The sequence below is a fragment of the Lagenorhynchus albirostris genome, chromosome 15 (genome assembly GCF_949774975.1).
Source record: "Lagenorhynchus albirostris chromosome 15, mLagAlb1.1, whole genome shotgun sequence".
NCBI classification, from domain to species: domain Eukaryota; kingdom Metazoa; phylum Chordata; class Mammalia; order Artiodactyla; family Delphinidae; genus Lagenorhynchus; species Lagenorhynchus albirostris.
This window is the reverse complement of record NC_083109.1, coordinates 80,727,014-80,753,709: the sequence shown is the minus strand read 5'-3', so window position 1 is coordinate 80,753,709 and position 26,696 is coordinate 80,727,014. Positions and strand designations below refer to the sequence as shown.

General features: G+C 53.0%; 1 protein-coding gene across 1 annotated transcript in view; it reads left to right on the top strand.

The window, feature by feature from the left end:
* Positions 1 to 22,199, top strand: part of LOC132505343 (mucin-12-like) — a 33,147-nt gene extending 10,948 nt beyond the window's left edge. Inside the window, exons 2-12 of the mRNA XM_060123361.1 lie at positions 14,022 to 14,123; positions 14,582 to 14,709; positions 15,012 to 15,076; positions 17,596 to 17,747; positions 18,118 to 18,192; positions 18,284 to 18,446; positions 19,113 to 19,274; positions 19,578 to 19,580; positions 19,881 to 19,957; positions 21,820 to 21,908; positions 22,077 to 22,199. Of these exons, the coding sequence (XP_059979344.1) occupies positions 14,022 to 14,123; positions 14,582 to 14,709; positions 15,012 to 15,076; positions 17,596 to 17,747; positions 18,118 to 18,192; positions 18,284 to 18,446; positions 19,113 to 19,274; positions 19,578 to 19,580; positions 19,881 to 19,957; positions 21,820 to 21,908; positions 22,077 to 22,118 (1,058 nt within the window). The 3' untranslated portion in view covers positions 22,119 to 22,199. The remainder of the gene's footprint in view (positions 1 to 14,021; positions 14,124 to 14,581; positions 14,710 to 15,011; positions 15,077 to 17,595; positions 17,748 to 18,117; positions 18,193 to 18,283; positions 18,447 to 19,112; positions 19,275 to 19,577; positions 19,581 to 19,880; positions 19,958 to 21,819; positions 21,909 to 22,076) is intronic.
* The last annotated feature ends 4,497 nt before the right edge of the window (positions 22,200 to 26,696 follow it).

The window sequence follows — 26,696 nt, the reverse complement described above, 5'->3', positions numbered from 1 at the left end:
TCGAAGTGGGTGATGAGGAAGGAAGACCCGAAGGGGGGCCTCTTGGGAGTAAGGGCGGAGGGTCCTTCACTTGGCCTGGTCCCTCTGGCAGCTCCTTCTAGGGTTCTGTTGACCCTCCCTCCATAGTCACCGTCTCCCTGGGTTTCTTGGCCCTCGCATCTTGGCAACCATCGCGCACTCACGCCTCTGCTGCCTGTCCCTTCCTCCTGCCCTGCCCCTCCCATGACTCTGGCTTCCACACTATAGAGATCCCGCAGAGGGAGGTTCAGGTCTCTTAGAGAGGAGGAGGGTTGACCGGCTGCCCTTTGGCCAACTCCCCGTGTCACCCACCAACCTCATCATCTCACCTCCACCCGGGGCCAGGCAGTGTCCTTCCTGAGGCAAAGGTCTCTGGGCTCCTTTATATGGTTGACCCCTCCCTGGGAGGCACTCGTTTCTTAGTTTCTTCTGATGTGCGAAGATCCTACACCCAGGGCCTCACTCTCAGGGAGATGCTGGCGACCTGGATCCTGTCAATGGCTCTCTGGCTCTGGGCGTCCGACGCTGCCACAGCCACGACATCAGGTGAGTGAGATACAGCCCGAGCCCCGCGGTGGTCCCGGTGTGTGCTGGCCTCAGGCAGGGCTGCAGGTGGCTAGCCTCCCTTCTTCCTTCCCTCCCTCGCTTTTCAGGGGAGGGGGCTGCCCAAGGGCTGGACACCCAGGCCATGACCTCATCCCGCCTTTGGAAGCTAAAGGGGTCACCCCGGAGACCTGCGGGTGAGGAGGAAGGGGCCTGGACTGTGCTGTTGAGAGTTTGCACCAAGCCCCACCCCGGGGCTGAGTGGGAGCTGGAATCCACCCATTCTGTTCTCCAGGCTTCCCCCTGGGAAAACAGGGGGCTCTGCCTGCCCTCATCCTGGGGTCTGCCCCAGCCTAAGGGTCAGCTCTTTCCAAACCTCAGAGAGACACTGCACAGGCTGCCAGCCCTGGCCAGGGAGGTCAGGAGTCCACGGGGTGTCCAGCAGCTTCCCTCCTTGCCTGGGGAGAGCCTCAGGGGTGCCAGGGACAGCCCCTCTGGTTAGAAATGGCTGAAAGGCTGAGGGAGAGACAGACTCTGTGGTCCGTGTTAAACCTTTTCACGGCCGTTTGTCTGGGAAGAGACTGGTTACAAGCTGATTCCCATGGGTTCCCTCATGCGGAACAGACTTTCTGGTTCCCCCGAGACAGGGAAGTCCCCCTGGGAAGGGGTGGGCAGGGCAGATGCTGGGGTGAGGGGCATTGGGGGAGTGAGCCCAAGGTGCCAGGTGAAAGAGGCATCTCTTGAGTTGAAGGACATGCATGGTGTGTGATGAGCGGTGGCAAGTGGGTGGGTGGGTGGGAGGGTGGGAGCTGTGGCCGGGGGCCTTGGAGGTCTTCAGGGCGGCTGTGAGAGAAGCCACGCAGGAACTTAGGCCCCTAGGGGCCACCTCAGCTGACCATGCCTTAGTGTACTTCTTCCTCCCCTACCAAGACATGTTGGGGGCAGCAGCACTGGCTGGGAGAAGCCAAGGGGAGAGGAGCCAGGACTGGGGGTGTGAACTTCGTGGCTTTAGGGACATTATGAAAATATGTTAATTAAAGACATTTTAGCCTTAAGCTAATATACAGAGAAAAGGAAGCTATGGAAGGGGGTCAACCTTAGGAGGGGTCCTCCCATCCCTGCTCCCCAGGCAGATGCTGAGGAGGGGGATGGTGGGGATGACGATGACAGTGATGAAGGATCCAGAAATCAGCAAGGGTATTGCCTCTGTTTCTCCCGCCATGCCTTCGAGACAGCCACCCACACAAATTATTGCAAGGTGCTCATAATCGCATGGAAAAGATCATGTTGAATCCGTTAGAACGCCAAGGAGTCAAAAGCATCTATCTTTGATAAATGCACAGAGCCATCAGGAGTGGGGAGTTCAGGCAAGGAGGGCCATTCTGGGGGACACCAGGTCTGATGATACCCCAAGCCCCCCAGCCCCCTACTCCCAGAAGGCTCTGCTATTCACAAAGCCATTTCAGAGCATGTAGCCTGTATGACTCATCAGGAAAATTATGAAAGGAAAGGAAGGCAGACAGGAAAGAGAGACTCAGAGAGGGTGAGTGACTTACCTGGGACCAGCATGACCCATGATTATATGATAATTAGCATGGCCTCACCCGTATGATACCAGGTCTGTGCTGCCCTGACCCCGCACTGGAGGCCCTCCGCCCTCTGCAATACCTCCATCCCACTGCATGCATTCTGGGTCCTCTTCAGAAGTCAGATCAGAGACCGCTGGTGGCATATGTGGTTTTCTTTGTTTCTCATCTGCTCCCTCCTCTTGGTACCCCAGTTCACCAAGAGGACTGATGAAATTTTGGACAACTGAACAGTGGGGAGAAGGAATGGCAGCCTGAGAAAGTAGAAAAACGCTGCAGGGCTGTGCAGGGGAGTCGAGGTGTAGGAATGTCCCAAAGGTGAGGGGCATGTGCCCGGTGGGGAAGGCAGGTTGGTGAGGGAATACCTTTGGGTAACAGGAGCATCAAAACCAGGTGGAGGCTTTTAGACACCAGAGGACCTCCAAGGACAGAGCAGGGGTGGGTCACCCCTGCCAGGACAGGTGCAAAGAGGGACGTTGGGAGCCATCCTGGCATGAGGCCATGGGGGTCCAGCTGGGAACCCAAGTTCCTTGGAAATAGAGAGGAAGGTCCCTCTTGATGATGGGCACCAAGATAGATGGTTCTAGAACCTGTGTGACTGGGGAGCAGGAGATTCTTTTTGGTGGTTGACAAAGGGCTCCAGGCAGGCCTGTTGAGCTTGGGGTGAGCATGGGATTTCTGGAGGGAGCTTTCCTAGACGCCTGGGACTCAGGAAGGAGGATAAAGAGAGGGACATGGTCTAGAACTCTCCATTCTCCATGTGCTGCAAGGGCCGCAAAGACCACACAACACCAGGGATCAACTTGAGGATTGGAGTCTGTGTCCTGTTTTGTGTACATGAAGCTCCAGAGTGTTCCTAGGAAGGGTGGGGGGGGAGGAGCTGCTCAGGATGGCAGCAGGGAACAGGCACCGAGTGCAAGAGCCTCAAGGGGTCAGAGTTCTGGAGTCTAGAAAGGTGAAAGTGGAAGTGGAAACGTCCGGTGTATAAAAGTGTGCTGGGGCTTCCCTGGTGGCGCAGTGGTTGAGAATCTGCCTGCTAATGCAGGGGACACGGGTTCGAGCCCTGGTCTGGGAAGATCCCACATGCCGCAGAGCAACTAGGCCCGTGAACCACAACTACTGAGCCTGCACGTCTGGAGCCTGTGCTCCGCTACAAGAGAGGCCGCGATAGCGAGAGGCCTGCGCACTGCGATGAAGAGTGGCCCCCGCTTGCCACAACTAGAGAAAGCCCTCGCACAGAAACGAAGACCCATGACAGCCAAATAAATAAACAAATGTGGGGTTTAAAAAAAAAAAAAGTGTGGTGAAGGTCACAACAGACTTGTTCACAGTAGACAAAGGGGCAACCTTTGAAGCGTAGGTGACATAAATTTAGAGCAATTAAAAGGCAGTAGTTGTATTTTTTTGTTTTTTTTGTTTTTGCTATTATGGATAAAGCCACTACAGATCTTGTACACATTTTTGGATGGACACGTGCACTCATTTCTCTTGGATGTATAATTGGAAGTAGAATCACTGAGTCATAGGGGGGGCTTACGTTTAGTGTTTTACGCAGAGTAATAAACTTACTCATTCAGCAAACACAGGAGACCTGGCTCTGCCCAGGCAGGTGCTCTGAACCAGGTAGGATGAATAAGGCCATTTTATAGTCTTGTTTATTAGACAGAAACACGGGAACGGGGCAGAAAGAACCACAACCCAGGGCTGCTGCTGAGGCTCCGAGAGGGGCCCCGGTGGAGGAGGGTGAAGGGGGTACCACTCAGAGGCTGTCCCCTGGGCTGAGCTGGGAGCCTGTAGGGAGAGGCGACACTGGAGTTTGCTGGCTGACGGGGAGTCCAGGGAGGGAGTAGTAATAGATGCTCAAAGCCTTTAGAAAATTTCAGAACTGACAAAGCCATGCGTAGCTATGGACAGAACTGGAGTAGTGACAAACAGATTCCCTGGGTACAACACATCAGGAAGCCACGCCTCCCGCTGTCTGGGTGTGACACTAATGATCAAAACTGCTGGTGTTCACTGAGGGCCTACTATATGCTAGACAGTGTTCTAACTGATATCTCAGTTAAATTTCCCAGCGACCCTGGGAAGAAGCACTGTTACTGATTTCTGTTTTATACATGGGGAAACTGAGGCATGGAGATGTTAACTAACTAGTTCAAGGCTTCCCATCTATCAGGTGGAGGAGCCAGGATGGGAACCCACGCTGTCAGGCTCCAGAGCCCACATTCTTTACCACTTGCTCTAACTGGGGGTGTCCGTGTGTGTTAGTTTCCTGAGGCTGCTACAACAAATTACGATAGACTTTGTGCTTCAAACAACAGAAATTTATTCTCTCATAGCTATGGAGGCCAGAAATCCGAAATAAGGTGTCATCAGGGCCTGGTCCCTCCAAAGGCTCTCATTGTCCCTTCCAGCTTCTGGTGGTTCTTGGCGTTGCTTGGCTGTGTGGCATCACTCCAACCTCTGCATCTGTCTTCTCATAGCCTGCTTCCCTGTTTGTGTCAAATCCCCCTTGCCTTTCTCTTATAAGGACACCAGTCATTGGATTTAGGGCCCACCCTAAATCCAGGATGATCTGATCTTGAGATCCTTAACTTAATTACATCTGCAAAGACCTTATTTCCAAATAAGGTCACCCTCAAGGGTATATGGGGATTAGGACTTGGACATATCTTTTGGGGGGACATAATTCAACCCACTATACCATGCTTCTACAGCAATCAGAGCAACAGCCCTTCAGGGAGGCAGTGGGCAGGGGCAGCGGCAGGTGGCCCTGGCTGCTGGTGCTAGGAAGCCGGGAAGCCCATTCATTCGCCACAGGTGTGTGCAGGGCAGGGGGTGGGGGGCGGAGGCAAGGTGGCCCCGGCCTTGTCTCACCCCTAAGGCGACTCTGCCAGGTGGGAATGACCTTCCAGAAAAGGAGACAGGCCCAAGTCACTGAGGTTGTGTGTGGCAGGGCTGAAAGTACACCCAGGACTGAGTGACACAGCCTAGTGGCCCCCACATGGCTTCTCTTGTAGGATATTCTAGAACAGTGGTCCCCAACCTTTTTGGCACCAGGGACGGGTTTTGTGGAAGACAATTTTTCCACGGACAGGAGGTGGGGAGCCGGGGGTTGGTTCAGGCGGTAATGCAAGCAATGGGGAGCGATGGGGAGCGGCAGATGAAGTTTCACTCGCCTGCCCGTGGCTCACCTTCTGCTGTGCGGCCCGGTTCCTAACAGGCTGCGGACTGGTGCCGGTCCACGGCCCGGGGGTTGGGGACCCCTGTTCTAGAATGAGAAGGGTGGTGAAGGCAGGCATCATTCATCCCCATTTTCCGGGGGAAATGGAAGTTCAGAGAAGTTAACTGCACAAGATCCCGTAGCTGGGTAGCACCTGCCCTCACAGGTGTGCCCCCGCTCCACACCCCACCCTTCAGGGCTGCTCCCATGGACCCCGCTGAGCCACCACAAGCAGAAATGTGTTTTGGAGGTGGTAGGAGGGGACTGTCTTATATCGAGGTGGCGATCTTCAGACTTGTCCCAAGGTGTTTTCGAGGGCTTTTCCCCAAGAATGCCACCAAGTGAAAAACTTGCTTGGCAAACCAGCTGCCTAACTCAAATGATTATCTTTTAAAGAAAGAAGCAATAAGAACTGTACACAGGACAAGAAAGTAAAATTTTACTTGTTTGGTAGGAGAGCTGGTGTCTTGGATGGCTAGTGCAACACAGACACTAGATCATTTTTGTTAAAGCATTTTGATCACAAAGGTGTGGGGAATCCCAGCTTGGGAATTATTAGTGATTTTGCATGAGTTCTCCAAGGTACTGGGCACACCTAGGTTTTAATTTTTACCGCATATGCATTTATTATGTTTAGACATTATATCGTGAATGCCTATTTATGGTAGGACATTTAGAAAATATAGACAAACAAAAGGAGGAAAATCTCTCTTAAGCTTACCACTCAGATGAACATTGCTAACATTTTGGTCTTTTTCTGAATAGGTATTTATATGGGCAGTTTCTGTTTCAGTGGCTGATTAATATTCTATTTTATGGAATACCCTAGTCCTCTAACTGGTCTCCTATTCTTTTATTCTTGGACAGGTTTTCCCCCATCTTTCATAGATAATGATGCAATAAACCTTCTCGTAAAACATTTTTTTAAAAAATCTGCATCAGATTACTTTACTTTAGGGTCAGTAACTAGAAGTGGAATCATTAAAATGGTATGACTCTGCCACGATCCCTGATGCACATTTTCAAAATTATCCTTTAGAAATATGATACTAAGCTAACGTCCATCAGCATCTTATTCCCCAACCAATACCAGCTACGTTACTTAACATCACAGAGGGGGGTGCAATGCGATAAGCTTACCAGTGAAGTTGACCATTTTCTTCTCATAGGCTTATTGGCCATGTACATTGTTTCTGTGGAGAATGTCTGTGTTTTTCCTTTGCTCAGCTTCCTGGTGGAACATCTTCTGACCCTGGAGGTTGACTTTGGGAAGGAGTTTGCTCAACTTCTCTGACGCATCCTTTGGGGATGACATGACCACCGGAATCTCAGGCTGGGAAGGTTCTGAAGCTCTTCACAGGGCACTGTCTAGGGTGCCTTTTTCTTGTCCCTCCCAGAAATGAGTGAAAGCCTTGGGCATGGACGGGGCTGCTGCTGGGGAGGTAGGGGATACGGCAGAGCCCTTATCTTGCGGTACGTGGGCCTCTCACTGTTGTGGCCTCTCCCGTTGCGGAGCACAGGCTCCGGACGCGCAGGCTCAGCGGCCATGGCTCACGGGCGCAGCCGCTCCACAGCATGTGGGATCTTCCCGGACCGGGGCACGAACCCGTGTCCCCTGCATCGGCAGGCGGACTCTCAACCACTGCGCCACCAGGGAAGCCCCAGAGCCTTTATCTTGAGGGTCTCAGTTAGACAGTGAGCAGGAAAGAACAGCACCAGGGAGGAGAAGGGTGGTTAGGAGGCAGTGGTGTCTTAGGACCTGAAGGAGATGAGAAATTCCAGGAGGAAGGGCAGCTGGCGAAAAGGACAGGGATTTGGGCACTCAAGCTGGTCGGCAACTGTAGCGAAGACGTGGGTGGCAGTAAAAGGGAGTAACTGGTGTGAATTCAGGAATAAAGACCAAAGACAGCCTGTCCAGAGGCCATGCCAACGAGTGTCCCGGCCTTCACTGGGGCCCCCGGCATCTCACTATGTAACTGCCGTGGGCTCATCAATCAGTCTCCATGCCTCTGCCCTCACTGCCCTTCACTCCAGGGCTCTGCTCCCAAGGCCCAGCTGTGATCATGGCCTTTTGCTGGATGTTCTCCACTGTTGCTGAGTGAAGTCCAGAGCTGGCTTCACACCCACCTTGCCAGCCTTCCTTCTGCCCCCTCTGGTCTCTCAGTATTTAGCTCCGCACCAAACATGTACTCTGAGCTTCCACACATGCTGTTCCCCCCGCCTGAAACGTTTTCTTTGTTCTTCGCCACTCGAGAAACCCTTTTCTTGTGCTAAAAGTAAAACCTACCTTCAGATTGTGCTTGAATTCTACCTAACCAGCTGGGTGAACTTGGAAAGTATTTAACCCTTTCCTTGTGCTAAAAGTAAAAGCTACCCTCAGATTGTGCTTGAATTCTACCTTCCAGCTGGGTGAACTCGGAAAATATTTAACCCTTAGACCCTCAATTCAGGTGTGAAACAGGAATATTCATGTCTACCTCCCAGGGTTACATTAAATAACTAAGAAGAAGTGTCAGGTGGACGTTCCAGTATTCATTCTCTCCTTTACTCAAGACGTGCTCATGGAGCAGCCACTCTGGTTCAGGCTGAACGGGGCAGAAATGTTCTCTATGTGCTCAGAGAGGGGCAAAGGGAATTACATACACAGTCATTGAGATACAGTTGTGATATGGCTACACAGGAATTTCATAGGCCGCCAATAAATGTCACCTCTCCCCACCCCTATTTATTCTTTGTGACTCAGTTAGGGACACGATCATAAATTGCCTTTATATGCTTTCTCATTGTTTGACTTTCTCAGCAAAAATAGTCTACTTTTATAACTTAAAAAGTCCAGTAAAATTTGTAATGCCTAAGTCCACAAAACCCCTTCTTTTTAAAGAAGAAGGGAAAAAGACAGCTTCGATATTACTTTCTTTTCAAAGCCTTCTGAGAAAGGCAGAAGGGTGGTTCCCTCCCTCTCCCACCCTGTTGACTCCCACTGTCCCTTCAAATGGGCCTTGACTGCCCCCGAATTGCACTGGGGGGCCAGGACACCCCGTGAGGGGTAGGGGCTCATTTGTCCGCCAGCCTGTGTTTACTCTGAGCCCTGCTACCCTCTGCTTTGGGTTGACCAGAGGCCCCATGTGTGCTCTCTCTCTCTCTCTCTCTCTCTCTCTCTCTCTCTGAGCCTCTTCATACCTGAGCCCCAGGGAGGCCCCACCTCCACCCTTGGCAGCCTCTCAGCTCAGCCGCTTCTCTTCCCCATGCTGAATTAGGCAAAACCTAACTCCGTAGGCAAGAGAATTGGGCAAAACAAACATATCTACTGACTTAAAAACAACCAAGCAATCTTGTCAATTTTTTACATTACTTTAGAATTCCACAAATCATAGGCATTATGCCACCTTTGACCCGAACTGCCTTAATCAACGATTTGATATCACTCTTCCCCTAATGTTCTTTTTCTTTTTAAAATTTTTTTTTATCTGCCTGCTCCTGGTCTTAGTTGCGGCACGCGGGATCTACTTCCCTGACCAGGGATCGAACCTGGGACCCCTGCATTGGGACCATGGAGTCTTAGTCACTGGACCACCAGGGAAGTCTCTCCCTTAATGTTCTGATGGTAGCTCTGCAAAGCCAACGATCCAGAACTGTTGGTGTGAATGACATATCTTCGCTAATTGTCCACTACCCTGGCCTCCAGTCCTGGTCCAGCTCCTGGCCTCTCCCTGTGACTGTCTGCCTCTTTTAGGACCCTGTGAAAATGGGAGCGTCTGGGAGGGCGAAGGGTGCCACTGCCTTGATGGGCTCCACAGTCCTCTCTGCCAGGGGCCAAAGTCCACCTTCCTGAGAGGTGAGAAAGATGCAGCCCCAGGGCATCTTTGCAGAGGAGTGGGGGACCGACAGGAGGGACAGGAGGTCACATGCCCTGCCCTCTCAAGGAGGTTTCTATACACCATCCTGTGGAATTCCTAATAAGCCCTAGATTTATGGCACAATTGTCACAAAGATTCTATCCATATTCCATCTTATTCGTCTTATAGGCAGGGTGAAGAGGAGCCAGAGATTATAGTCCCAACTTCCATAGGAAAATAGAGTCTCACATGTGCAGTCACATGTTCTTAGTGGCACAGAGAACACAGAAGAAGCCCTCCAGTCCCAGGGTGCAAGCCCAGCTCCCATTATCAGAGAGCTGCAGCCCATCGAGTGGGCTGCGGGACCAGGGTGGAGGAAGAGCTCATCTGGGCAGTCGCCGGGGTCCCAGGACAGCCAGGTAGTGGTGGTAGTATTCCAGGTAGAGTGGCTAGCCTCTGTGTAAGTATATCTGGAGAGAAAGGACAGGGGATGAATTATCCACAGTAATGGGTGAGTGCCTTAGCTCTCCTGTTCCTCCTGGGTCGGTGGGAAGTGCTGGGGTAGAGGAGGAATCTCACATGTAAAGGATTGTGAAGAGAGATTTGTCAGACTAAGTGTCAGCTACATGACGGAAGGTGAGTGTGTGGCCTGCAGATCACAGAATGTGAGGGGCAAAAGGAATGTGCAGGGGGGATGTGAGTACTAATATCAGCTTGAGTTTATGCAGGAGTGCCAAAGGAAATGAACATGTCTCTGGGTGCCTGGGAGGAATGTACAGGCAATATTGGGTAACAGTATACATATATATTTGATACGGAGGCATTCTTATTTAAGGTGTTTGCAGATGACACTGTGGGTTGAGAAAAATCATGTACACGTATATATGTGTATATATGTATATATGTGTGTGTGTATGTATATATGTGCATATATATGAACATACAGATTTGTCAAAATCCACAGCCATACAACTAACAATTCAAGTCATAAATCACATTAACCCCCAGAATATTAGCTAGTGATACTTTGTCCTATAAATAAACTACTATACTCAACAGAAGAGACAAAGGTCTAGATCACCATTGGTAAATTATCCATATCTACAGATGCCCCTGACATAGGGGCATCCTATACCCCTGAAAAGGAAAGCCATGCTTCAGTGTCATAAGCTGACAAGCTATGTCCCAGGCAGCCTGGGACAGACTGCCATTAAACTCAGTAACAAAATCACGTACCAAAGTATCATCTCTGAGTTTTCCCAATTCACGGTGTCATCTGCAAACACCTTAACCAAGAATGTCCACAAAACAAGTCCCGGTGACTCCTATACACTTCTAGTGGTGATGGACCGTCAGCCATAATTACTACCGGGCAATCCACTTTTCCTACAATACTCTAAGAATTATCAGTTCCATCTGCCACCTTCCATACTACTGATAATATAAGAGCTTCATCACCTTCTGGTTCTGGTGAATCAACCACCACTCAAGTCTTTGGACAAACAGCCATGACATTCACTAAAGAATCAATTCTCTAGACACGTTTCAGATTTGTTAACAACAGTCCTCCGACCACCTATACCGAAAGTGATGGAAGAACTGCATCCCCTTCAAGTCCTCATCAACTGTCTACCACTTATTTTATTCCAGGAGAGACATCCACAACTTGCAATCCAAGTTCTGCTTCCAGCGAAAGCACTGTGAGTTCCACCACGACTTCCACTTGGTCAGAATCCACCATCTCTTCTGAGGGTTCCTACATCACAGACCTTCAGAGTTCCACCACCACTTTGGGCTGGACTGAATCCACAGTCTCTTCTGAGGGTTCCCCCACCAGAGGGGATGGAAGTTCCCCCCCAAATTCTGGCTGGTCTGAGTCCACAGTCTCCTCTGAGTGTTCCCTCACCACAGCCACTGGGAGCTCCACCACCACATCTGGTTGGTGTGAATCCACACTTTCTTATGAGGGTTCCCCAACCACAGGCTCTGGGAGTTCCACTACCACTTCTGGTGGGTCTGAATCCACAGTGTCTTCTGAGGATTCCCCCACCACAGGCCCTTGGAGTTCTGCCACCACTTCAGGTTGGTCTGAATCCACAGTCTCTACTGAGGGTTCCCCAACCACAGGGGATGGGAATTCCCCCACAAATTCTGGATGGTCTGAATCCACAGTCTCTTCTGAGGGTTCCCACACCACAGGCGCTGCAAGTTTAACCATCACTTCTGGTTGGTCTGAATCTGCCATCTCTTCTGAGGGTTCCCACACCAGAGGCTCTGGGAGTTCCACCACCACTTCTGGTGGGTCTGAATCCAAAGTCTCTTCTGAGGATTCCCCCACCACAGGCCCTTGGATTTCCTCCACCACTTCTGGTAGATCTGAATCCACAGTGTCTTCTGAGGGTTCCCACACCACAGGCCCTTGGAGCTTCACCACCACTCCTGGTTGGTCTGAATCCACTGTCTCTTCTGAGGGTTCCCCAAACACAGGACTTCAGAGTTCCACCACCATGTCTGGTTGGTCTGAATCCACAGTATCTTCTGAGAGTTTCCACACCACATATGTTGGTAGTTCCACCACTGCTTCTGGTTGGTCTGGATCCACAGTCTCCTCTGAGCGTTTCCTCACCACAGCCTCTGGGAGTTCCCTCACAAATTCTGGTTGGTCTGAATCCACCGTCTCTTCTGAGGCTTCCCCAACCACAGGCCTTCAGAGTTCCACCACCAACTCTGGTTGGTCTGAATCCACAGTCGCTTCTGAGGGTTCCCACACCACAGGCCCTCTGAGTTCCACCACAATATCTGGTTGGTCTAAATCCACAGTCTCTTCTGAAGTTTTCCTCACCACAGCCTCTGGGAGTTCCCCCACAAATTCTGGTTGGTCTGAATCCACAGTCTCTTCTGAGGGTTCCCCAATCACAGGGCCTGGGAGTTCCACCAACACTTTTGATGGGACTGAATTCTCAGCGTCTTCTGAGGGTTCCCACACCACAGCCACTGGGAGTTCCACCACCACTTCTAAATGGTCTGAATCCACAGTCTTTTCTGAGGGTTTCCACACCACAGTTGCTGGGATTTCTACAGCCCCATCAAGCAATGGAGAGACATTCACTGGCCCAGCTGGATCAAGACAGACTGCCACTGTTGTTACTCAGAAAACCACAGATCACAACACCATATCTGATTCTCCTCAGCTCATGGACTCACCTACAACAACAGTTTCTAAAGGGGATGGAAGTCTTGTGTCCACTTCACGTCCAGTTGAATCCATTACCACATCCAGTGGTGATGAACAAACAACGACATTTTATATTGAAACCACTGTGTCCACGACTCTCTCAGCGCCATCAACACACACACTCTCCTCTTATTCCTCATCTTCTACACCTTTAAGTTCTGAGCAACTTTCTACCACCACCTCCAGCACTGGACACAACACAACAGCAATTACTGAAATGCCCTTGGTCCTCACGACAATTTCCAAATCATCTAAATCAACCATTTCGTCTGGAACTTCCTATCCTGGGCATTATGGTAGCGTTGCTTCCTCTTCAAGCTCCAGCCAGCTGTTTACCACCCCCTCTGTCTCTGCACAGACAACCACAGGCCTCACCAAGGAAACCACATTTTCTACCTCTACTCCTGATTCATCAAAACCTACAGGTACCTTGAACAGCACTGTTACTGAAGGGAATGAAATTTCTGCTTCCACATCAAGGCCTAGAGAATCCTTAATCACTTCTGGTGGTTATGGACACATGACCACATCTTCTCCTCCAGGATCCACTTTCTACACAACCTCCACAGAGGGGTCCACACCATCATTCTCTACCCCTTCTTTGCATAGTACATACAATGCAAGTCCTTCCGCATTAAGCCCCAGTGAGATCTCTACCCACATTGTGGTCTCAGAACCTATCACCATGACTGCCAAAGAGGAGTCAACTTCTGGCTTTTCTCCTCCTCTGTCCTCCACTTCACCTGGCTCCACTGGTGCTCCAGTCCCTGGTTTCAGTACCATTTCAACTCTGCGTCCCCCACTCACTGGTACACACACAGCTGTGATGACAACCCACTCTCCAGCCATGACAACAAGTAAGTCTCCTCGTTTGTCACTCTATGGGTTCCTCCTGCTCATCTTCCCTTATCAGCTAATCAGTTTTGTACTCCTTGTGATCTTGTTCCACACTTCCAGTGCCTTTTTGTTACCAATGTACATCATCCATGCAGATGATGTTGCTCCCTTTTGATTTGTAGGGCCCTTGTTTTCTTTGTGTGTCCTCTATTTTTTAAAAATTTATTTATTTTATTTTTGGCTGCTTTGGGTCTTTCCTGATGCACGCAGGCTTTCTCTAGCTGTGGCGAACCAGGGCTACTCTTCGCTGCGGTGTGTGGGCCTCTCCTGTCACGGAGCACAGGCTCTAGGCTCACGGGCTTCAGTAGCTGTGGCTCGCGGGCTCAGTAGTTGTGGCACACGGGCTTAGTTGCTCCACGGCACGTGGGATCTTCCCAGACCAGGGCTCAAACTCGTGCCCCCTGCATTGGCAGGCGGACTCCCAACCACTGTGCCACCAGGGAAGCCCCTTTGTGTGTCCTCTTTTATCTCTTGCTTCCTTCCTCTCTGTTGTCCCTCTTCCTTTCCCTACTCTCTCCTGGGGGTTGAGGTGGTGACAAATGGATCTCGGTTGCTGCATGATCATCTGGTCCCATCCCCATCTTTCAATGCAGTGTCTGAACAATGGGACTTGGAACAGGAGTCAATGTTTTTGTGTTTTGGGCTTCCATGGTAACCTCTGTGAATGTTCTACCCCTTCTCAGGGCAGTGCTACAATGGGGCCACTTGGAACGGAGAAGAATGTGCCTGTACCCAAGGCTACTTTGGTTACCAGTGTCAGTCCCTCTTGGAATACTTATTCATAGGTAAAGACCTTTCCTGAGACTTGTAGATCATCCCCACATCCCTTAACCACTTAAAATAGGAGGGCAGCACTGGAAGGATCATTTGCTACCACTGCTTAATTGTGCAGGTAGAGGAGAAAATGTGACTTTCACCCAGACCAAAACGCAGGTAGAACATGGACCTTCTGCCTCCCCCTTCTGGGTCCTTTTCACTAGCTAACCTGCCTCTCTCATCAGGATGATCATCTAGAGGCCTCCATTTAGATCTCACTGGGTTGTGATCCTGGCCACTAGCTCTTCCTGGTATACAGAGGCAAGGGGCAGAAGTTTCAGCTACTCCTACCTGCCTTTTGAGTTTCCATCCTCCCTCCTACACACTTTCTCTACTTCCCCAAAGCCAATAGATGAAGAATTAACTAATCCTGCAAGGCATTACTGGGAGGTTGCTGTCTCATGCATAATGTGTCCTCTTCCCACAGAAGTCCCAGAAAAAATCAATGCCACTGTAGAACTGAGAGTGAAAGTAACTAACAGAAATTTCACAGAAGACCTAAATAACATATCCTCCCATACAAACCTGAATTTTGTTCAACTATTCAAGAGTCAGGTAAGAGCAGAGGAAGCCTAGATTCACCAATGTGAGAGGGGATGCCAGGGCTCATCTTGACTTACTGTTCAGGGCTTCTCAGCTCTTGGGTCCCTTCAGCCTAAGTCCTGAGAGGGAGGCGGTTCCTCTGAGAGCCTCCTTCCTTGAGCCATACCCCTCCAACACATCCTGGAAGAGGGAACATCCCTCTGCCTTCCCTTCCTTCTTTCCTATGGGCTAATACAGGGGCTCCTTGGGGAAGGAGAACAGGGGCTGCTGCACACTCCAGGCTTCTATGAGCTCAGCTATCTTGTTTCTTTCAGATGGATAAAGCTTACAGGAGCAAAGACTTTCCACAATACAGAGGCGTGATCATTAGGAAACTACTGTGAGTATGGGGGTGGAGAGATTTATAGACTATGGGAAGCTCCTTCTCTCTTGCCTGCTCTCCTGTCTCCTCCTATCATGAATGATTAGAGTATCAGTACCTGGCTGGGTCAAAAAGGCCCCCAGCTAGAAGGCAACACCTGAGGGCTCTGAGACCATGCATTCATTCATTCAGCACTCATCCAAGTAACAAACTAGTATTGAAAGCCTACCCTGTGCTAGGTGCTGGGAGCACAGTGGTTCTGGTCTTCATGGAGCTTAGAGTGGCAGAACACAGGTAGCAGAATGGCTGTGCAGTCTGTCTAGAATTATGGTAAGGGACACACAAGGTGCAGTGGGAGAGGTCCTGAATGCAAGCTCAGTGAGATGGAGGGAAATCCTCCTGGAGGAAGTGACAGCTAAGCTGAGGCTTGAAGGATGAGGAGAAATGAGCCAAGTAGAAGGAAAGGAGGAGGAGAGTGTTACAAGAGGAAATCAATGACGATGAGCCTAGAGGTGAGAGAAAGGAGGGTAGATTCCAAGAACATAAAGCACACTTGGCTGCTTGAGGACAAAGGGGTCATGTTGGGAGAGGAGGTTAGAAAGGTAACCTGTGCCAAGCTATTTAGATGTGAAGCATCAGCAATTGTGGCCCATTGGGATAGTATCCGATTTGCACTGCAGACAACTCAATTTGGCTACAGGGCTGAGAATGGGTGGACAGAGGAGGGAGATGATAGCAGCCTGGACCTGAGAGGTGATAATGAAGAAGAAAAGTATCCAGTGTGAAAGGTCTTTAGGGGGCAGGACCAGCAGATCATGGGAGTTTGATGGGTGTTTTGAGAAAAGGAGGAATGACACCAGATTTCTGGGCTTCTGGGAATGCGGGGTGCCCTTTGCTGAAATGAGGAACATAAGGAAGAGCAGAATGGGAGACGAAGATGATGAGTTTGGCCTGGGGGCCCAGCCACGTGGAGTGGCTGAGTGATGGAGCAGCTGATGGTCAAACATGGGATAGGAAGGGTCTACAGTGGAGGCACTGGTGTTGGCATCCCTAGATAGACATCGCTGGAAGCCCTGGGAGTAGACCAGATGGCCGGGGCCGTCGTCACAGCACAAAAGCAAAGATGTACCAGGGAAGGAGCATGGGAAGCCCCAACATTGAAAGGATAGGCAGGAGAATCAGAACTCTGAGAGGAGAGTGCAAAGAAGCAGACAGAGGGGTGGGAAGGGAGCCTGGGGGTGTCAGGTCCCAACATGTCCAGGGCCCTTTGGGTTCCATAGCCTAGTGTCCTCCACCCCCACCCAGCATCAGAGCCATTGTCTCCATCTCCCTTCTGGCTCAGGATTTTGTTGTTTCAAGTCCTCCTGGGTCCTGCTCCTGACTTCTCTGTCACAATGGCTGTGACTAGTGATGGACCTTGTCTCAAGTTCTCTCTTCTGAGAGCATTGCTGACTGTCTAACAAGAAGCTTCTGGGTTGAAATCCAACGTTTCTAAAGCAGCTTCATGTTTCTTCATTTCTGAACGCTTACTTTTTTGGTTTTGAAAATATAATCCAATAGCTTCTACTTTACATTTTTTAATTAAAAATTTTTTCATTGTAGTAAAATACCCATAACATAAAATCTGCCATTAACCACTGAATTCGCCATTTTAAGTGTACGGTTCAGCAGCGTTAAGTCCATCCACATTGTTGTGAAACCACCACCGTCCTTCTCCAGAACCTTTTCATCTTCCCAAACTGAAGCTCTGTCGCCATTCAACAATAACTCCCAATTCCTCCTCATCCCACCCCTGGCAACTACCACGTTACCTTCTGTCTCTACAAATTTGATTACTCCAGGGACCTCATATTACGACTCATAAATACTCATAGAGTAGTTGTTTTTTTGCGACTGGCTTTCACTTAGCATAATGTCCTCAAGGTTCATGCATGTTGTAGCATGTCTCAAAATTTCCTTCCTTTTTGAGGCTGAATAATATTCTATTGTATATACAGACTACATTTTGCTTATTCATTCATCCACTGATGGGCGCTTAAATTGCTTTCACCGTTTAGTTTTTATGAATAACACTGCGATGAACATGGGTGTACAAATATTTCTTCCTACCTCTGCTTTCTTTTTTTTTTTTTTTTTTCTGCCTCTGCTTTCAATTCTTTGGGCTAGATGCCCAGAGGTGGAATTGCTGGACCCTATGGTTATTCTGTTTTTAAGTTTTTGAGGAACCATCATACTGTTTTCCACAGTGGCCGCACCATTCTACATTCCCACCAACGATGCACGAGGGTTCAATTTCTCCGCATCTTTGCCCAACAGCTTCCATTTTTAGGAATGAATTCCACCCATTGGCATATATTGTTATCACAGGTTTACTCTGTAGCCTCCCTCTAGGTTGTTACCTGCTGGAGGGAAGAGTCTCTATTCTGTCCTGCCTCTGGGACATATGACTAATTGTTTCTCATCACCTCTCTTGCTTCTTGGGCCCTGCTTGCTGGGAGGGCGGGCAACACAGGGTGGCTGACGATTCCTAATTCCAGCAAAGGCAGCGTCGTGGTGGAACATGAAGTCGTCATGGAGGCAAACTTCACTTCAGAGTTTCAGGAGCTGTTTGCAAACCTCACTAAGATCATAAAGGCCAAGGTTATGAATGAGACCGGAAAGCTACCCAGTAATTCTGAAGCGTGCAAAAGTAAGCCCATCTAAAACCCCTTGATGTTGGTGGGGAAAGGATGGGAGGGGTCGCTTAGGGAGGTCTCAGCCCCATCCCCACACCTCACCTCTCTCCTCTCTTCCGGAGCTCCAGAGACCTCCCTCCCCAGCAGTCAAGCCCGGATACCTTCCGCAGACTCTGTGCTGCTGCCAGCAGTCCCTCCCAGTCCCGGGCTGAGGTTGTCACCAGCCCTAATGTCCCCATCTGAGCAAGCTCACAGGCCCAGCTGCATCTGGGGATGGCCAAGATCCTACTAGCCTTGTTCCCAGCAAGGAGGAGGGGAAGGCTGGCTGCCCCCAGGGGGCAGAGGCGCCATATCTATTTTGTTCTTTCCCACCACCCTGGGCAGACATCTCATTCCTGTGCTACAATGAGAAGGACACCTTCGTGAATGAGACCGTGAAGCTCGGCTTTGACCTGCAAGGTAAGCAGCTCCGCAGAGTGTGGATGGTAAACCTGAGGGCTAGAGGGCGTGTTCACCAGGCTGACGCTTCCTGCCCGCCCCCCACCCCCAGGGCAATGCACTCAGAAAGTTGCGAAGGAATTCGCCCAGTTCTACTACGTGGATGATCTGAATGGGAAGCTGGCCTGTGTGACCAAGTGCACCCTGGGGACGAAGTCGCAAATGAACTGTCACCACGGCAGGTGCCAGCTTCAGCGAAGTGGCCCCCGTTGCCTGTGAGCCTCTACCCTCTCTGGTGGCAGGGCCCCACTCTCCCCGACAGTCACCCAAGGCGGCAGGGTGGGAGTGGGCAGAGCTCGCAAGGCACCCCCTCCCCCCTCCTCTACACCCCTCTTTCTTCTACCCAGGTCTCCCATCTTCCACCCCACCAGAGGGAGAGGGAGGTGCAGATTACAGACACAGGCATCGTAGCACTGAGCAAGCCCCTTCCTGAAAAAGTTCCAGTTACCAATTTCCAAATCTGTATCTAGGATCTCTATCTCCATCTGTCATTCGTTTCCCTGACGTCATCCCAGCCACCGTGCCATTATCACCTCCCGCTGTAGCTGGGACGCTACATTCGGGAGATCATAAATTAAAGTACAAAATATAAAACACGGTAACAGGCTGTCAAAGTGCCAACTACTTAGTGTTTAGATGGGTGAACATCACGTGTTTGGGACGAGGTACCGGCGCTCTCGGATTCTGAATTCCTGCTCCGCAGATCTGTGGTCCCTGCACACCCTCCCCGCCCCTTAGCCTTGAGAGTCAGGGAGAGCACCCGGCAACTGTCCTCAGAGGGAGAGCTGGTTTCCTGTGCTTTGACATTAATTTTTTTCTTTCGGGAGACTGGGTGGGTGAGGGATGCTGGTGGGCTGGCCTGAGCTTGTGTGTGTCCCCAGGTGCCTGAACTCGGACACTCACTGGCACTGGGGAGAAAGCTGTGAATTCAGCACCAGCAAGAGCATGGCGTATGGGATCGTAGGGGCCGTGGTGGTGCTACTGGTGGTCTCGGTGGTGGTCCTGGCCATCTCACTCTGCCAATCCCAGAGAAAACTGCACAGGTGAGCTTCTGGGGCTGGGGCGGGGCCTGGGGAGAGGGGACCACAGTCAGAATAACCTGAGGCTCTGCTCCTTCCAGCTGAGCAGTCAGCTGAGGCCCAGGGCAGCCTGCTGATCTGACAGGACATGTCTGTTTGGCAGAGAAATGGAAACAAAAACATATGTACTGGAATTGGATTATGTAATGAAATTGCCTGGTGCTTCTTATCACCTTGGCTTCCCTAGAGCAATACCGTCACACTCGGACACTGGGAAAGACCGCCGTCGCTTTCCCCCAATTGTAAAATGCATAAGACCCACCTGAGAAGGTTGAGTAATGCTCAGCACAGCACCTGGCCGGCAATCGAAGGGAACTGCCCTGACTCTAGCCCAATGCCCCCATCTCACAGATAAGGACACTGAGGCCCACTGAGGAGTTAGGGGGGGCCAGGCCGTGGTGACATCCCCAGGAATGCTTTTTGTTTTCTGCCGCTGTCGCTGGGGGCAGTCTCCTCCCTGACTCAGGGCTTGGCCAGGACAGCCCCTTCCAGAAGCCCGAGGTTCAAAGGCCTCTGAGCCCCCTCCCCCGCCTCTCTGCCATGAGCTGCTCACGGCATTTCTGTTGGCAGGCAAGAGAACAACCTGTCTCGAGACTGGCAAGAAGAAGATGTCCTTGTCAGCTTCCAGAGCGCCGGCGTCTGGGAAGGTAGATCTCGTCAGGGGCCAGGACGGGGCAGGCTGGAGGGTGTAGAAGTGCCAAAGTCGGGCTCAGTGGGGTTGTGGGTGACACGTGCGCACATCCTGCCAGGTCGCCCCACCTCTGCTGCAGAAGCCAGGCTCCTCTGCAGCCTCCTGACCCCGAGCCTCCACGGGCAGCCCCTGCTGACCCTCCGGCCTTTTCTCGCTCCTCCCCGTCAAGTTCCGTGCACTCCAGTCTGTGGCCCATGCCTTTGCATAGACTGGGCTACTTCCGGTGGTCTGAGTCTCTGCGCACCCGCATCCCACCCTGTTTCCAAAATCCGGTTCATGAGCTGCCCGTCCATGGAGCTCCGCATGGGTTCAGCCTGCTCTGGCTCCCAGAGCTGCTCCCGGCCCTGCACCCAGCTGCGGTGGAAAACCCTTCCCAGTACTTCCTGACAAACATGATGGAGGGATTCCAGGGATGGCTGAGAGCCTGATCCTGCCCCCGGAGGCCACCCCCAGCACACCAGACGCACACAGTTAATAGGATGATAGGGCCACGGCCAGGGCTTGACGGGGCATAGATGTACCTGCACCAGCCCAGAGTGGGGCGGGGGTCAGACAAGACTGCGGAGGGGCATCCCCTGAGCTGAGAGCCAGGGCAGTGGTGGGGAGTTAGCCATGTGTTTCCTGCTCCCATGAACATACAGCCCAGTGGGCAGCGAGGCCTTGTCCCACGATGGGAAGGGAAAGGGCTTTCCCGGCAGGGGTCCCTACTTAAGAAAGGACATGGAGGTGGGAAAGAGCACGGTCTGTGGGGGGGTCTGACCCACCAAGGGCGGGTCAGTGGGACGGGAGAATGACAGGGCCAGGTCAAGGCTGGTCAGTGGGCCATGATGGGGGGACACACAGGAGGGGCTTTAAGGGAGGGGGACCAGACTTCGTTTTGAGCAGCTCACTCAGGAGGATCTAAGCGGAACAGCATGAAAGTGGGGAGTCCAGGGAGGGAGAAGCACAGTACCACAGGTGAGGGACGATGAGGCTGAGTGGGGGTGGCATAGACCGGGAGGCGTGGACAGCAGATGACATAGCTCAGATGCCAGTGGGTCAGGCAGGGCGTGTTGTTTGCAGGCTCTCGGCGGGGATGACGGGGCGCAGTGGGGAGAAGCAGCAGGTGGGTCGCGCTGGGCGGGGGGGGAGGGCAGGGTACAGGGAGGGGGAAGCACCCCAGATCTGGCCAGTCCGAAGCCTGGGGACAGGCCTGTGGCCTGTGGGCAGCACTGGGGGTCAGCCTAGCCCACGGTGGGGAGACAGTGGGCGAGGAGGGCAGGTGGAGGGCCGTGCGGGGGATCTTGAAGGAAGCAGCAGAGGAATGTTCTGGAAGATGCCAGGAGGACCCGGAGCCTGGGGCCCGGAGGCCGAGGAGGAAGTCTGTCTGCAAGATGGGCACAGTGGGTGCTGGACACGTGCCAACTCAAACAAGAGATTCCAGGCGCAGCTGCTTTGTGTCTGCTGTGGCTACCGTTGCCATGAGGAAGTGTGCACGGTGACCGCAAGCAGTCCCGTCCTCCTGCCCCACCCAGACCAAGCGGCCCCTGGGCCTGGGGCCCCTGCTCACCAGCCACGACTTTTGACCCCAGAGCATGTCGGAGGGCTGCCGCTCTGGTGCCCTCCTGTTCCCGCGTGACCCTGGGCCAGCTCCCCAGGTCCCCTCCCGAGCCTCAGACAAGCTGTGCTGCTGGGAGGACGGATGGGCAGTGGGAAGGGAGTTTAGGGCAGCTCTGGGGCTGACTCTTCAGAGCTGGTCCTTTTACTGGAAAAAAACCCTCCTCTGGGCGTCTTTGGCTTCCCCCAGGCTCACTCTCACCCCAGTACCTCTCCCTACAGGTCAGAATCTGCAGGGGGACACGTTTGGCCTTGAAAATGTCTACAGACACTTCCAGCCTTCCCTGCAGAACGTGGACCCCAGCACAGAGGTGACTCAGGAGCTACCCCCCCCCAGCTGGGGGCTGCTCCCCTGTCCCCCACCCCCTGGGGCTGCCTGGGGAGGGCGCGGCACCCTCGGCCCAGAGGCAGGTCGCTCCCCGGGGACACAGCCATCACTACTGGCCCCTCAGCGGTACCTCCTCTCTCCCACCCCCCAGCTCCACATTCGGAGGCCCACGGTGGTGACAGCTGCTCAGTGAGGGGGACGGGGCTCTCACCCCTCACCCAGATCTGGACGACGAGATAGCGGCTGACAGAGCCCTCCACAGGTCCCGGGGCCGCCAAGAGGAATCAGACGCCAGGGCCCAAGGACAGTCCTCTCAGGGCTGCTGGGTTTGCCCCATCCCCACTGTTGTGACCACCCTCTGCTCCCTTGCCCTCCATCCAGGAGCCCCAAGGCATCTTGTTTGCTCTATGGTGACACCCACTCTGGAGTTTCCTACCATAAAAGAGCAAGTCTTAGGGCGTCCCTGGTGGCGCAGTGGTTGAGAGTCCGCCTGCCGATGCAGGGGACACGGGTTCGTGCCCCGGTCCGGGAAGATCCCACATGCCGCGGAGCGGCTGGGCCCGTGAGCCATGGCCGCTGAGCCTGCGCGTCCGGAGCCTGTGCTCCGCAACGGGAGAGGCCCGCGTACCGCAAAAAAAAAAAAAAAAAAAAAAAAGCAAGTCTTAAAGTGCAGAGTGTAGCCTGAGTGGTCTCCTCCCCTCCCCTGCAGGGCAGGGGCCTGGTTGCAGGCCTGCATGTCTGGGAGGGTCCTTCTCAAGAGAGCACTCCTTCCAAGGTTGGAGGCTCGGCCCCTTCCTGTGCCCCACATGTGGGGCAGTGAGCCCTTTGTCTGCTCCAAGCAGGGGCAGTGGCGGGCCCACCTCTGCCTGAGGTCTCTGCGGCCGAGAGTGGACCTAGGGCCCAGGGAGGGGGGGAGCCCTCAGAAAGGCCAAAGAGTGAGTGCTTTGCCCTGCTGACCTTGAGAGGGGCCTAGGTCACTCCAGATGACCAGAGGGGCTGTGCTTACCTGTGAACCCACAGACCCAAGAACTCTCAGCCATCCTGGGACTGGGCACTGGCCCAGCTGCGTCCATGACCTGCACCCTGTGACCTGGTGGGGTACCCATAGCGGCAGTAAAGCTGGCTTGAGAAGAGGGGAGAGGGGTCTCATTCCCTGGGGCTGGAGTCGAAAGCAGGGCACCCTTCTCCTCGGAGGCTCAGGCCCACCCTCTCCTCCACCTTCCACCTCCCTCCCGGGGTCCCATTAGCTCTTCCAGGCTGCTTCAGGCCCTGTGCCTGTCCCTTCAGAGCGATGGCAAATCTGATGGCCTGTGTGCCTATGTGCTGCCCAGCCAGGGAGGGGCTCCCCTTCCCTCTGCCCTTTGGCCTGGAACAGAGCTGAACCTCCAGTCATTAGTGAAGCTTCCACGCTTCCTCAGATGACCCCCAGCTCTCCGGTGTCTCAGGATCAAAGGGCTTGGGGCCCATTTATTTCTGGGATTTCTTGAGCGACTTTCATTTCGCCAATTCCCGAAAGGGTGTAAGGCAGGTACGCTGCCTTCCAGACTCAGTCACCAGTCTCCAAAGTCGAGACTGGTGACAATGACACTCTGCCTGCTGCCTCTTCAGCTCCCACCCCCACATGGTGAATGACGCCCGCCCACCCACTGCCCTCACAGCCCCAGCCCTACCATCTCCTGGACCTGCCCACGCCCAGGGAGGGCTGTGTCTTGGGGCCACAGTTGGGGGTACCCTCAGCCTCCTGCCCCTCGCCTACTCCCCTCCCCTCCCCTGTGAGATTTGGGGGAAGAGCCAGGGCTTTGGGGCTCATCTGAGTTAGCTTTAGCCTCTCTGAGCCTCAGTTTCTGCTCCAGAAAGTGAGAATAAGAAAACTGACTTGCGGACTTCCCTGGTGGTGCAGTGGATAAGACTCCACACTCCCAATGCAGGGGACCCAGGTTCAATCTCTGGTCAGGGAACTAGATCTTACATGCATGCCACAACTAAGAGTTTGAATGCCACAACTAAGGAGCCCTGGAGCCACAACTAAGGAGCCCGCCTGCCTCAACTAAGACCTGGTGCAGGGCTTCCCTGGTGGCGCAGTGGTTAAGAATCTGCCTGCCAATGCAGGGGATACGGGTTTGAGCCCTGGTCTGGGAAGATCCCACATGCCACGGAGCAACTAAACCCGTGCGCCACAACTACTGAGCCTGTGTGCCACAACTACTGAAAGCCCTTCAGGGCTTCAGCAGGCACAGCCCCTTATTTATTTTTTAAAATAAACATTAAAAAAAAGAAAAAGAAAACTGACTTGTCAGGGATGGAGACTCAGACAGAATGCCCCAGGCATGATCCGTGGCACATGACGGCTGTTCAGTCAATGGTAGGGTCTGTCCTTACCCCGCGGATATGCTCCTCCAACCCCCTCGCACCTCCCACCCCTGCCCCAGATGCCCGGGGCTCTCCCTTACATGACACAAGACAAATGTCTTACATCTCAGCTCTCTCCAAGTCTCGTCCTGGCCATTTCTGCGTCACCCCGTCCCTGCCTTGTGTCCTGAGGTTGTCACAGGGCTGTCAGGCATCCCGGAATCAGGGGAAAGGCCACTGCTGTAGCCAAATGGGCACAAGATAGGGTTTGGGGACAAACCCTAACCCTAACCCAGATTCTAATCCTGCCATGAAGCAGCCGTGTGCCATGGGGCAACTCAGTTTGTCTCTGGCCTCAGTTTCTCCCCTTAAAGGACAAAGGTTGGGGCCTCTAGGATTCCTTCCAACTCAGCTGCCCTGGGCTCCATGGCCGTAGGACTGGGTTCAGGTTGGCAGAAGATGATAACGGGTCCTCGTTGGACCCTCCAGGATCTACTCTGCCCCTCACCTGCCCCCAGAGAAAGAGGGAAGGGAATAAAGGCTGAAATCAAACTGTGGCCTCAGGATTCCCACCCTCTAGGGGTGTCATCCTGGGATCGCCTGGGTGAGGAGGGAAGGGAGATTGGGGTCCGAAGTGGGGGGCTTATGCTGGGCCCTGTAGATGTCATTCAAACAGCCATGTCCTGGCCTGTGTCCTGCCCTAAGTTCACGACCCCAGGAGCAGTGGGGGCTCCTGACACCCTGTCCCCGACCCTGGACAACTCTCCTTCAAGGAGGAAATGGGGTGAGGGAGGGGGAGAAAGCACACCTAAGCATAATCATGGAGCCTGTGGCCTCCTTGGTCCAAACCTGCCCACAGGAGGCAGGGCCTTCTCTGGGGGCCAGCCTGAGGGCTGACTGGGCAAATGAAGAGGATGGAGGTGGGAAGAGGGTGAGGGAGGCTGGGGCAGGGTGGAGCAGTGGCTTGGCTTGCTCTAAGGCGGGGAGTGCGGCACTGATTTGAACCCTGCCACTCCTTCGCATAGATTCCCAGGGTAACAGAACCAATAGCTGCTATCTTATCTGTAGTAAGACTGACACCCTCTTTCCGGAACTTTCAATGCCTTCCAGACTCTTAGTCACTTATCTCTAATGGGGGCATTTGGGGCACTGTGATGTGCCTTTCCCGCCTCCCTCTCAGATGCCTCCACCGTCCCCTGCCCCGCCCTCTTTCTTCCTGCTTCTCCCTTCCCTTTTTCTGGCCCTCTCTTCCCTTCCCTCTCCCTTTCTTCCCCTTCTATTCTCCCCACCTTTCCTCCATCAACCCTTAGCCTCTAACCACTTTCTGCACACTGGGACTCATCGCATCTCTGGCCTCAGTCTCCCCCTCTGTGAAATGGAGCCTTTCAGACTCTCTGCTCCTGTTGCCCAGGATTCTGTGGCCTTTTCTCTGGGCCTGGCATTCACTGGTCTGGAGACCCCTGACCAGCTCTGAGTGGCATCTGACTCTCCCATGTTTCTTCTCTGGGGACCCGGAACCATATACCTCCTCAGGCTATGGGGCTAAAGATGGCAGGATGGGGCGTGGGCCGTGAGCTACATCCTGGTGGCCTGTGCTCGGCCTTTCCCTTTCCCAGAAGACACACCCTCTCCCGCTGCCTCCGCTTTCAGCACACCCCAGTTATATTGTACATGAAAGAAACACGAACCATTTCAGCCCAGTGCAGCCCTGTCCAGCCTTAGCAAGTGCCTTCTCGCCTTCCACACGAATGAGACCAAGGCCTGGTTGCTCAGTCCTCTGTCTACAGCAGGTCCCTCTGTCCTTTCCGCCCTCCCCCTTATCCTCACCTGCCTGACATCATCTGACCTGGGCCCTTTCATTTGCCCCTGGTCCCTGTTTCCACCACCATCCTACCCTTGTCCTCCTTCTGAGAGTCTGGGGAAGACAGACTCAAGCGTCTATCCCTCCCACACCCCCTATCCCACCCCGAATAAGGCCCACCTCCTCTGAGGGAGCTTCCTGGGGGTCTCCACTAACTTCTCTCCCCTAGAACCCACCCCTGCGACCACAAGTGACCAGAAAGAGATTGTATGTGCTTCCTGTGGTTGCTGTAACACATTCCCACAACCCGAGTGGCTTAGCAGGACAGGAGTTTATTGTCTCACAGTCACAGAGGCCAGAAGTCCAAAACCAAGCTGTCAGCAGGATGCGCTTCCTCTGAGGTTGGCAGGGAAGTGTCTGTTCCGGGCCTCTGCCCTGGCTTCTGGTGGCTGACTGGCGATCTTGGTGTCCCTTGGCTTGTGGCCACAGCACCCTTATCTCGCCCTTTACCGTCACGTGTCCTGCTGCCTGTGTGCATATCTGTGTCCAAACATCCACTTTTCGTAAGGAAGCCAGTCGTTTTCAATCAGAGGCCCACCCTACTCCAGTGTGACCTCATCT